General features: G+C 42.3%; 1 protein-coding gene across 1 annotated transcript in view; it reads left to right on the top strand.

Moving 5' to 3' along the window:
* The first annotated feature begins 1,154 nt into the window (after window positions 1-1,154).
* CLCN1 (chloride voltage-gated channel 1) overlaps window positions 1,155-13,164 on the top strand; it is a 58,042-nt gene continuing 46,032 nt past the window's right edge. The window contains exon 1 of the mRNA XM_030267524.4: window positions 1,155-2,476. Within this exon, the coding sequence (XP_030123384.4) occupies window positions 2,426-2,476 (51 nt within the window). The 5' untranslated portion in view covers window positions 1,155-2,425. The remainder of the gene's footprint in view (window positions 2,477-13,164) is intronic.

The raw sequence follows: 13,164 nt of genomic DNA, 5'->3' as shown, positions 1-13,164 counted from the left end.
CACAAACTTACTAGCTGTTGGTATTTGATCACTTGTAAGGTGACTTTGGGGATGAGAAAGAAAGGTCACACTGAGGATAGGCTTAAGTTTTCTAAATGGATTCACACAGAAATAAACACTTAAGGAATTTTATAAACTGCCACTGCCTCTTGTAAGTCTGGCTTGGTTATTTGTCCTGCCCAGTCCAGCAACCCTGGGCTCCATGTGTTAACAGCTGACCCAGGACATGTGCTGGTCCCATCCTAGAGGCTGGAGTGGACACTGCTCCACTCCTGTTTTTAACACCTGGATGCCAACACCCCTGGTGTGACCAGTTCTTGGTGCCAAGTCCCCTCACACAGGTCTGAACTGCAACATTCCAGACACTCATTTAGTTGGTCCAGAGAGCTGTGGCCGCTCCAGCTCCTGTTGCTGAGGCCACACTTTCTTCATCTGTCCCCAGTCTGCATCCCAATCTGACTGCAGTTGCTGGGCCAAATTCACTCATGCCTGTCTCACCACCTGCTGGCACCTCAAACTTACAGCACTCATGTACGTGGGATAATGAGATTTCATGGAAAGATACTTAAAAAAGCATTTAATATGAAAATAGGACAGACACTGACCAGACTTGGTTTTCATGAAGGCTGTCCTTTTCCATCTATTCCCATCATTTTTCCTCCCCAACCATCTTCCTTAACAAGTTTGCATAGTTACACAGACTAGTTCAAATCCTTATGTTCCTTGTTTTCCCCCTTTGCAATAGTTACAAACTCCAAGCTGGCCCTCTCCAAAGCTGTGAATGTACCTTCTTAATGGCCTGTCAAATAGTGACTGTAGACATTTGGTCTTTTGCATGATCTCTGTTCCCCATTGTCCCTGAGTTCTGGGTGGTTTTATTTCTAGCTTCCCATCTTCTGCATTGAAAAGCTTCCTGACTGGATAACCTTAATAAAGTCAACACTTTCAGCTTTCACATGCTCTTCATATCTCATTTTTATTTAGTGGGAAAACCAGCTTAGGAAGTGATGATGTTGCGCTAAGTAACTGCTTTCATAGATACAGAATTTTTTCCCTCAATGAAAAGCTTTACAGAGATCAGCTGATAGGGGAAAAAAAAAAAAAAAAACCCAACAGTTTTCTGTGAGAACTGTGGCCTATATTATCTGCTTCATTCCCCACAAACTTCTGTGCTTGCTGCTGCCTCGGGGTACAGCAGACAGTAGCTGTGACTCAGCTGAGGACATAGCTGTTGCCACAGCTGCTCAGTGCTCTGTTTCTCAAGGCAGTAACCCACAGCAGCACCCTGATTTTGTCTTTTCTGCACTATTAGTCCCTCCTTGCTTTTCTTGTGACAAAGGCCCAGGACGCACAGGAGGGCAGGGAGCAAGACCTCTCTACTTTGCACCCCTGCAAGATGTTCCAGGATCCTCAATAGCCCATAAACCCTTCCTGACTATGCTGTTGAGCAGCTTTAATTGGTTTTATGTGTAAGAAATTTGGTTAAGGCATAAACTGAAACCTATGAGGCTTCATCTGAACATCAGGAAGCACTTTTTTGCCATGAGGGTGCCTGAGAACTGGAGGAAGTTGCCCAGAGGCTGCAGAGTCTCCATGTTTGGAGATACTCAAAAGGCATCTGAATATTGTCCTGAGCAACTGGCTCTAGAAGACCCTGGTTGAGCAGGGAAATTGGGCCAGATGACTTCCAGAGCTCCCTTCCAACCTCTGCCATTCTGTGATCCTGGATAACAGAGATACTGAGTGTTAGCTATGCCAATAGATGAAGGTTCATGAAGGTATGAAGACTGCAAGGAGGGCTGTTTATTTGTGGTGAGGTAACCAGCAGTAATGGGTATGCTTGAAGAAAATATGTTAAATGTGAGGACAGCATAGCAATAATTCATATGAGGAATCATCTTCCAAGGCCTGCTAGAGAATTTCCTCTCTCAGATGCTGACACTTCACAAAATTGTCCCTGAAACAGGTTGTGGAAATAATCCTCTTCAAAGTTGCAGGATGGTTCTCATGTCTCTAATTTTGGTAATTTGTCATTTCCATCCTTTTCTTCCTTACTTTCTCTCTGCAATGGGTACCCGTTCTTTCTGTAATTCCCCACCCTTTCCAAATGGAGTGAAGAATGACACTGCCTGAGAGAGAGGAGGAGGAAATGTTACCTCCTGTTAATTTACTGAGCTGTCCCATTGCCAGGACAGCAGAGAGAGATTAAAGCAGGGAAGCAGACAGAACAGGAGGGGGCAGGGAGTCTCTGGTTACACTCTCCCTCTGTGTCTTTCCCTCACCAGTAACCTTCTCTCTCAGGGTGCTCTGAGGGACTTCAGCTGAAGCCTTGTGCCTGTTTCACTCCATGATTTTGCTGGGGAGGGCAGAAGGGAAGACACTGCCCTGACCAAGCCCTGCTCCACAGGACGCTGTCTCTGGGGATATGACTGGGGATGCCTCTCCAACGAAAGCGTTCCGATATCAAGAGAGTCTGGTGAGTACGATACCTGCAGCAACACAGAATGTTTCCTACATGAGAGCTGCCTTCCCTTCTCTGCTCAAGGGGCTGGAAACTTTCCTTGCCTACAGGTATCCTTCCCTGTTTGCATTAGACAAACTCCCTGAGAGATGTGCACGAGCACATGCTCCAGTAGTGGCTTCCTTCAAGAGAGAATGTGGCCATGTTCTCTAATTCCTGATCCCCGTGCATGAAAAATTTACATCATCAGGCAGGTTAAAAAATGCTGGCACGAGTCAGAGCTGAGTCTGCAGAGCTACACAGAAATGCAACTGCTGGTTGTGAATTGGTTTCTCTTTTCAAGACAACCACAGAAAAGGCACTGGGACCATTCCTGCCCTTTGTTACAGCTCCCACAAGAAGCAGTTAAGATTCTGCCGTAGTGGTATCTACAGGTGCTGTGAGAACATGGAGCATGTTGCTCTATGGCATCCTTTGGGAACATCCCAGTGGGTCTTTCACTGCTTTGTTTTATAGGTATTTGGATGCAGACTGTTGAGCCTCTTTCTGCTTTAGCTACTTTAAAGATTTAACTAGCAGAAATTAGATTCATGGCATGTCTGTGAGTCCTTACACTTTACTGGACAAGTGGAGGTAGCAGTCTGTCCTGTGCCTAAAAAGCCTCTTGCTTTGGTTCCTGAAGTGAGAATTAGCATCATACAGTCCAGACTGCCTAAGAAATGGCATGAATGAAATCCCAGCCTTTAAAAATGAATAGCAGCCTCTTTGTACCTAAGCATGCAAAGTTTTGGTAGCAGTGTTTAGGGAGAGGTAAGACTGGTAGAGCTGAGGAAAAAAATAAATCTCCTCTGAGCTACTGCAAAGAAAGATGGAGACTTTTTTACATGTTGCTCTCTAGCATCTCTTGAGCACATCTGAGTAGGGTCTTGCACTGCTTTGTTTGATAAGTATTTGTATGCAGGCTGTTGCTACACATTCTGGTTTCTGTTTCTAGAGCACCTAGTTTATCAAGGAGAAGGCATGGGGAAGGAAAGTGTGGTCTTTGGGACCGTAGGCTGAGGTGAAGAACTGGAGAGTGGCTTTCAGTCAAAAATACTCTGCTGCTGAGCGCTGCTTGTGTGTGTGAATGAGTACCTTGCAGGTGAATGAAGACTGTATGATCTTCAGTGTTACCATATACCCCTTAATGACTGAAATCTTAATTTAAAATCCAGACTTACACAATGAATGTAAATTTTTTAGTGATCCACGTAGGCACATCACAAGCACACACCCTCAACTCATCAGTGGTTTATTAAGAATGCTATTTATCACATGTCAAGTATTAATATTGCCAAAGGAGCCAGTCAATACAGTGGAAGGATTAGGATGTATTTCATCTCTCTTGGCCTGACTTTCTGCATTCAAATATAAAAAAGAAGCATCCTCAGTGCCAGAAGTGAGTAGGATCAACAGTAAAGTATCGAGGCTGAGCCTAATATAGGACATAAAGGGATTGCCATGACCTGTTTGCACTATAAACAAAAAAGTAATAATTGCTTGAGGTACAGAACTGTAAGGAAATACTACAAACCCAAACAAAAGTGGTGGTAAAGAGCATGAACTTCTGCACAAGATGCAGAAGTAGTGAGTATGCTACTTGGATAAAATGGCTGTATTTCTTCTGCAACTACAATAAACCCATGGATCTCTACAATTTTCAGTTTTAGGTTCTTAGTGTAGAGCTAGACTAGTCAGAGTAAACAGACTTATGAGAGTTTTCTTGAATGCTTGTGGGAAGACACAACTAGCACCAGATTTCTTGAGTTCTAAGAATATGATTTGTATAACCTGAGCTAAGGCAAATCTTTGACAAGATATTTGTTCATTACTAAATGGCTATTTGTGACAGAAAGAAATACAATGTATTGCATTATATTAATTTATTCATAAATTTATCCCAAATATTTGCCCCTGAGAGGTCTTCTAGGCTTCTGTATAGGACAGGATTGCGTAATAAATTATATCTGATTCCTTAAGTACCTGCATAGGTAAACCCCAATTGACTAGCTTTTTGTTGAACTCAAGTCACCCCCATCCCTGATAAACTTTGTAATAAGGAAGCAGCCATGCTATGACCCATTTCATCAGAGAGGACTCTAAAGTTAGGAATTCTTTGAGAATGACCATATATACTGCAGTCCTTAGAGATCATAGGCAGAGTAGCAGCTAGTTACTGGAGCAGCTATTTGCTGGATCTAATCCAGGCATTAATGCTAAGAAGGCACTGAATCACTAATCTCAATTGAAGATAAATTATTTCTCAAAACAAGAAAAATTAAGAACATTATGTAGCAAATGAAAAAAGGACTGTAATTCTGGATGTTGTTGCCTCAACTGTTGTTGCCAGACACTCTCAGGACTTGAGTATCTTAGCAATTTACACCTTAAAATGCTATCTTTAGGAGCAGGCTCCTCTCAAGTATCAGCATTACATCTGTTCACTCCATGTACTCGGTCATGTTAGTTCGTTCTTGTCTAGTGAGTGAACAGAAACAGAGAGCACTTCTGAACTAATGCTGCGCACATCAGTTTTCAGACATGAAGCAACCACTGCTCTCTGGGCATGCTGGCTGGTCGTAAAAGACAGACAGTAGGTCATTGCCTGGCTCCAAAGACTGTAGGAATGACTTCTATTTTCCTCTGATTTAGAAAATCTATGGCAGTGTCACAATCCACGGGCAAAGTCACTTATGAAGCCTGTATATCTTGGGATAAGGAGAGATGGGAGGTGAGGTAGCTGCTGGTCAGCCTTCAAGGTCACACACCATCTACATGAGAGTGCTGATGAGTCAACTGACCATTTCTTGGCCTTAACTCCCTTCTATGATTGAAGTATCTGTGTTCATTTATATACTTTGGCCACCTTACTAATTTTTTCTGCTCCTGGCTTTTTTTTTTTTTTCCCATTTAGAATAATTTATTTTAACTATTTGTTTCCCAGATGTTCATTGCCTCTTAGTCACTTACTCTTTTACCATTCCCCTGTTGCTCTCGCATACCTTCTCCTCATGCTTCTGCTCTGCTGTGTCTCCTCAATTTGTTTCTCTGCTGTTCTTGCTCTCAGTATACATGAGGCCAAGTGTTAGGTTTCACAGCTGTGTTTTTCTCTGTGCCTTCCTCACATCACTGCCATTGGATTCTGTTCTAAAAATATCTCATGTGACCCTTTCCCTGTGCTGTCCCAAGGCAGAGGGGGGATTCTCCCCAGCTCCCCTCTCCTCACTTTATTTTTGAAAGTCTTGTCAATCATACAGAAAGTAATGTTAGAAGGCAGAAGAGACCTGGAGAACCGAGGTCATGCGAAAGATCACTTGTGCAGATTTATACTGCCAATTCCAAAGCTGGAGAGGACAAAAGATGCAGATGAACATGGGGCCAAGTTGTACATGGCAAGATGTAGGCTTATGACAATGACAGTGGAAAAGAAAAAAAAGGAATTCTTTCTTCAGTCTGTCTGTGCAAGGGAGAGATGTTCAGGGCTACCCTATCTGTTTAAAAGATGGGGATAGGAATTTTTCCTGTGGCCTTAAGCTCTGCTGTGAGAACTAGCAGCTTCTTGAGGAAATATTCTTATTTCCAGTTTCTATTGCTAGTGAGCCTGGTCTCTATGGTTCTATTAATAATTTAAGTTTGCCTGCTAGTATTTTGGTTTTGTTGCCATCAAAGGAAAAACTCAAGAATCACAGAAGAATCTAGAATGGAAGGGAACATTGGCAGTATCCAGTCCAGGCCCCTGCTTGGTTATGAATTTCCCTTGTTTCAAGTCATGGCTGTTGCCTCTTGCATCTTCCTCATGCCTCCCAGAGGAGAGCCTGGTGCTTCTTTGTCTATATCATCCCTCTTTGCATTTTCTTTTTGCAAATCAGCCTCTTTCGGGGATGAACAAACCCTGCTCCTTTAGCTTCTCCAGTTCAGCCAACCAAGTATGACTTCCTGAGGTGACGCCCACAGCTGCACACCCGTGCTGTATGTTCCTGATTTAAACACCTTTCCCATAGAGGAAGTTCAGTTTAACAGTAGCATGTGCAACAGAAATGGTACCAAAGGCTTCACCTTGCCTGTTTCCCACATTGTCTCTGTACTGGGCTATGGGAGAAGTTACAGCCCCACAGGAGCAGGCTGCCTGCAGACACCGTACCCTGGATAGCCTCATTCTGGCAGGGAGTGCAAAGGGTATTTTCTGCTACTTGCAGAAAAGTGGTTTTTTAACCCATTTCCAACATCCTTCAGGTACTGGGCTCTGTTGTGAAGGTGCCAGAATTACATTTCCATGATTTGTAGAGGCCTCCTGTCCAAAGAAATAAATTCCAAGGGCTGGCAACATGCCAATCAGTCTAAACATTGCCATTGCTCTTGTGCTGTAAAAGGTAAAAACACTTGTTCATGTGTAAGTGGCATATGGGGGTATCCCACATTTGTGTGAAACCTAATAGGGTAGCTGCATGCTATAAACTTTTCTTATATGGACAAAGAAAATACATTATTACTTTGACATCTGGTGTGTGCTGCTTTGGAAATATAGCAGATTAAATTATTTCAGGCAAGTTTGGGTAGGGGGTATATGTGTGGGAAGACCATGTACAAGAATTCCTGACATTAGAAAAAGACAGACCTGTTGCTAGTATAATTCTCGACAATGGCAGTAGAGGTGCAACTGGGATACAGAGGTTACTGCTCCAGCTGTACAGCAGGTGGCATACAAAGTATGGTAGATGAGAAATAATCCATCAATGCAGAAATGCACAGGAAATAAAAAACCTCAGGGTGAAGTCAACTACTGTTGTGAATCTCCCATAAAATCCCAGCAGAGAACCTGGGCATGCAGAAGAGAAGTTGTCAGTAAACACAATATAAAAATAAGTTATTTTGTCAGTGTTTACTTTAGCAAAGTTGCAGGCAGCTGCTGCTGTCAGTATTGATGGAACAGCTTCCATGTACCTGTATGATAAAATGATCACTGTTAACTTGCTAATGCAAAGGCAGGACAGACAGAAATTTCATAATGCTGGACACTGCCTTCTTGGAACCTGCTTATTTTAGGTGTTCCTATTTACTATTAAGTGACATGGAACTTCATTGTTGTTTCTTTGTGTCAAAGGCATATAATGTTTTTGCATGTGTTAATCATACAATTCTCAGTATTGAACATAGAGGCAGCAAAGAGATCCTCCACACATTGTGACTGCAACAAACACTTTGGTCTTTGGATCTTGATAAGGACATAGTTGGGGTTAAAGGATTTGCTCATGTTTTTAAAATCCAAGCATTTATCTCTTCAATAAATTCCTGCCTCTTGGTGAAGAAATTGATTCTTATTCGTTACTCAGGGAGCCATGTGGCTGTTGGGTTTGACAGTCATCCACTTCCATGATGCATTTGTAAAAGGTCATGGATCAGGAATGTTTGCCCATCATCTATCAGCACTGAGGGTGGATTCTAGAAGCACATAAAAATACAAAACACCTTCTACTGCACAGTGCTATTGTTAGTGTGAGTGACACACTTTTTCAAAGGAAGTCAAATACCTGTAGCTCCAAAAACTGACAAATTACATGCAGTATGTTGTTCTCTGATTTGGTGCTGTGAGGAAACATTACTTTGTGCACCCCCAGGTTTGTTTCAGACGGAAGTTTGTCCAGCTAGTCTTACCTGTGCACAGTCTAGCATACACATCCTTTGATTATGTGTAAACAACTATAACAACTATAGATATCTATATCCTGAGACTTGGAGTTACCCACATCTCTACTGGGACACTGAAGAGAATTTGCCTGAAGACCAGTCACAGGGGCTGAAAGAGTATTTAACTGTGAGGAGGAACACACTGCTTTTAACAGCTACAGAAAAATAACCATCCATTTTTGAGTATGTGGTCAGCCCAGGACTGACCACAGTCCTGGAAACAGATTTCAGAATTAGATGATGCTTTCTTCAGACCATTGGAAGAGGTCATAGTCCCTGGAAGCAAACCTGCTGCAGCAGTAAGAGCAGGGCACAAGCAGTCCTGGAGGCTTCTGGAGTGCATTACCAACAAGTTCATAAAAGATAATCAAACAGACAGCAAGAGGAGGTGCTCTGCTGGACCTGATACTTACAATGGAGGAAGAATGGTTTAAGGATGTGAACATTCAGGACAGCTTCTGGATCTGAGGAGGGCTCAAAATAAGGTCTCAATCCTTGAGTTCAGGAGAGAAGCCTTTGACTCTTCAGGGATCTTCTTGGAAGAATCCCAAGGGAAATGCCCCTGAAGGCAAGAGGGATATGAGAGAGCTGGTTGTTGTACAGGAATCATCTCCTCCAAGCTCAGGAATGATCCATCCTTATGAGCAGGAAATCAAGCAAAGGCAGTTGGAGGCGTGCATGAATTAGGAAGGAGGTCCTGACAGAACTCAGACGGGTGACCTGGGAGGAGTCTGGGGACACCAGACATGTGTTAAAGGATGAGGTTAAGAAAACCAAAGCTCATCTGGAGTTTAATATGGTGAGGGATATGAAGGGCAATAAGAAAGGGCTTCTACATGTGTACAGCAGCAAAATTAAGGCAATGGAAAACATGGTTCTAAAGAATCAAGCCTCTTTTAAAGAATCAAGGCAAATTGATTCTAAAGATGATGAAAAGCAAGGACCCTCACTGGAGGAGGATGAGGTCAGAGCACATTTATACAAACTGGGCATGCAAAAATCCATGGAACCTGATGAGATGCACGCACCACCATGAGGGAATTGGTCAATCTCATTGCAAGGCCATTCTCTATTTAATCTTTCAAAGGTCATAGGGATTCAATGTGGTAACTGAGGACAGGAATAAAGCAAATGTCACTCCTATCTTCAAAAGTAGAAAGAAGTCCAGCGAACTGCAGATTGACCAACTTCAGCTCAATCCCTGTAAAGGTGATGGAGCAACTCATCTTGGGAATTATTTCCAAACACATGAAAGACAGAAAGATGATTGGGAGTGGCCAGCATGGAATTGTGAAGGGAAAATCACATTTAACCGACATACAGTTCAGATCAGATGAGACAGCCTGGTGGATGAAGGAAGAGCTGTGGATTTTGTTTATCTTTATTTTAGCAATGCTTTTGTCTCCAACCATGTCCTCATAGTAAGTTGATTAAGTACAGGCTGGACAAGTGGACCTTGGAGTGGATTGAAAACTGGCTGAGCTGCAGGGCCACAAAGGTTGTGATCAGCAGCACATCCTTCCACTTATCTGTGGTGAGGCTAAACCTGGAGTCCTGTGTCCAGGTCTGAGCACCACAGTTCATAAAACCTATGGAGTTATTGGAGAGGGTTCTGCAAAAGGACACAATGATGATGAAAGGACAAGAGCATCTCACATCTGAGGAAAGGCTGAAAGAGCTGGAATTGTTCAGTAAAGGCTCAGGGGAAGTCTTATTATCTGATGGAAGACTGAAGATGGTGGAGCATTATCTTCTCAGCAGAGCCCAGTCACAGGACAAGATGGAATGGGCATAAATTGAAACACAGGAATTTCTACCTGAACATAAAGAAAGAGGCTTTTGCATGACTGAGCACTGCCACAGGTTTGCCTGGAATGATTGTTGCATCCTTGGAGACATCCAAAAGCTGTCTGGACACAGCCCAAGACAACTTTCTCCTGCTGGCACAGTTTGAGTATGGTATTGGACAAGACAGCAGGTGTCCCATCCAAAGCTCAAATATTCTGTAATTCTGTAATTAACTTAAGTACTCAGAGGAACAGCAGTGCAAATTACGTACTGGTCTACAAGATTATTGTCTTCTAAATATGACACAGAATATATTTTTTATTCTTTGTCTGTAATCAGCTCTCATCTACCCTTGTTAAATGACTCACACAAACCTGTCATTTACTTCTATTACAGAAAAGCAAATTGAAACTGTTTGCCTGCCTTTAAATTCCAAGGAGTTTGACTTTGATAGAACAAGACTTCCTGAGATACAGCCAAATTAACCTTCTCAGTTAATTTTCTTCATACTGCTCAATATTTTCCAGACCTGATTGTCCTTTCCAGCCTGGGAGGTTCTAGTTCATTTAACTGTTCCTCACACAGCAGCTGTTGTATAATTTGACCATCCTCTGAAACTGTCCCAGTTCTACTGTATTCTTTTTGAAACTCGGGGAAACAGAAAGCAAACATTGCTCAAATGTACTTGCACATTGTATTTAATTAGGTGTTATTATTCTACTTCTTAACCATAGTTCTAAACAAATGCTAAAGAGGTCATTATGATCATTCAGTGTAACCCCAAGATCTTATTCTTACAAATCGAGAGCTTACAATAGTTGAACAGTTCTTGTGTGTGCAAAGCTAGAATGTCTGCTCCTCCTTAATCACTTCAGATTTATTGTGACTTTTCATCTGTAATTTTATTGCTCAATCATCCTGTTAAAGCCCTGTACAATTCTTCAGTCATTCTGTTTTTATTCCTCTGAATAGCTTACTAGCACCCTGTGAGCCCTTATCCAAACCAGAGAGGTATTTGATATTAATTCTTCTTGGCATAGAGTTTGTTATCAACCAAAGGGCACATGGTACTGAGGGCAGGCTGCTTTTAGTTCCAATTTCATAGAGAAATAGGGCACATTGGAGACCTCATTTCCATTAGTTTGAAGTCCATAATGCTCCAGGATCAAAGGGCAAAAGAGCTGCAGGTTCACCTAAGCTTTCCAGGAATGGGAAAGGCAAAAACAGGATTAAACACATGACAGCTGTGTAACAGGGTAGTGGCAGAAGAAACAATCAGCATGCTGTAGGAACTTTATTCCAGAGGTACATGGAAATCTTACTCTTGGGAAGATGAAGCCAGGGATAAGCAAAGTTCTCTTGCCTACACATGTGTTTTAGTGCTGCATGTGAGCATGTACATTTTGGCTGACATGATCTATTATTGATGGCCACACGAACAGCTTTGCTCCTAAATGCTGCTTCCCTGACCTGCGGTGAACTCGCTTAGAGCATGACTCTGAGCAGTTAACTGCATGGAGACATGAGTGTTTTCCATCAGTTTACCTTTCACAATGCTCAGAGAGACATATCAGAGCTGGTGCAAGGAAGGGAATATGGCCATCCTTTCTTTATGCCACTCAGTTTTGAGACAGCTGTAACGGTTCAGGCCAACACAGAAAAATCTTGAATCTCTGTGTGCTCTCTCTTCTTTAACCCAGATGTATTTCAAAAGCAATACCAACTACTCTTATGCCATAACCTTAGAAAATATCTTTTTTTTTTCCTTATAACTGCCTCATACCAAAAGATAAAAGTCTAGACTTGACACTTTGTCTGGAAATGTGGAACAAGGGAGACTAAGAAAGTCAGGGCCTGATGCCTCACTGGCTTTTGATTAGGCAGGTGCACAGTGTGACAGGCAACCTTTTCTGTGCAGAACTCAGGTACGGTATCTTGCTCCACTAGTAGCCCCTCAATGCAAGCCTCAGAAAGAGTCAGAATACCCACAAGGAGTAGTCCTTCCCCATGGGACTCCTTACTCCCTATTAGTTCTAGCCCTGAGCTGCCATATTATCTTTATTCTCTTTTACTGTTCCATCACTGGGAGAAACCACTTGAATGCCATGTAGCAAATAAATAGTGTAATAATAATATAGTGGATTAACAGATTATGCTAAGATACCGTTTCCAAATCTTTCCACAAAGTTTTTTAACTCTCAGAACTTCTAGTGATTTCAGCTTCCAACCCGACTCTTTTTTATATGTGTAGGCTTCTCTTTTCTTCTTTCCACTTTTCCAGATCAGTGTGTTTGGTTCTGTAGTAAATGGATCTCCTCTAAAGAGAATGAACAATCATCAGCTGATTATTTTTTGCTACTGAATATGGAGGACTGACACAACTAATTCCATACCAGTATTTCAGCTGAACCTGATATAGCACGATTCAGCTTCTTAGCTGAAACCACTACTTACTTCATGGTGACCACAATGTGCTTAGAGTCAATACCTCCATGGAAACAACAAGGGTAAAAACATTAACTAGAATGGATCAAATGGAAAGCCACATAAAACCAAAAGCTTTTTAATCTGTTAAGAGAAATGTTTAAACAAGTGAAACATTTCTGGAAGACATTAAAGTTACTGAAGGACACCAGATTGGTATGTAAAGAGAACAGGTCCACACAAAAAGGCCTCGGTGCTTTACTTTGCTTCAGATCCTTCACATGAGTGCCAGGATGCAGGTGATATCCTTATTATCAGGTTGGAGGGTGTACTAGGAATCCTGTAGAGAGTGCTGGCCTTCTGCTTTCTCAGTGATATCTGCCCCTTATTTCCAATGCAGCTCTGTAAGGAAAATTCAAAGCTGCGTCCAAACCCTCCTGTGGATGGACTGTGGACTGCAGAGGAAGGCATCTTGATAAAAATGAGTTTTCAGACCAGGTATCAGAACACAGGTATTAAAGACGTTAATGCGCTCCTAAGCAGACCTGAATGCTCAGCAGCTGATTCAGGGCAATGATCATGTTTCCCAGCACACACGACTATAGGTCAAGACAGGACAGGACTGTAATGATCAGTGTGGCAAAACTCAATATGAAATTGTATAGACAGACATGTCTGTTCAAGTGGTCCTACCACAAAGCACAGTTAGATTGGTGAAGATCTCCTGCAGGAAGACAATGGAAAGAACCCTCCTGCCCAGAGCAAGG

The sequence above is a fragment of the Taeniopygia guttata genome, chromosome 1 (genome assembly GCF_048771995.1).
Source record: "Taeniopygia guttata chromosome 1, bTaeGut7.mat, whole genome shotgun sequence".
Taxonomy (NCBI): Eukaryota; Metazoa; Chordata; class Aves; order Passeriformes; family Estrildidae; genus Taeniopygia; species Taeniopygia guttata.
This window is presented reverse-complemented; position numbering and strand designations above follow the sequence as displayed.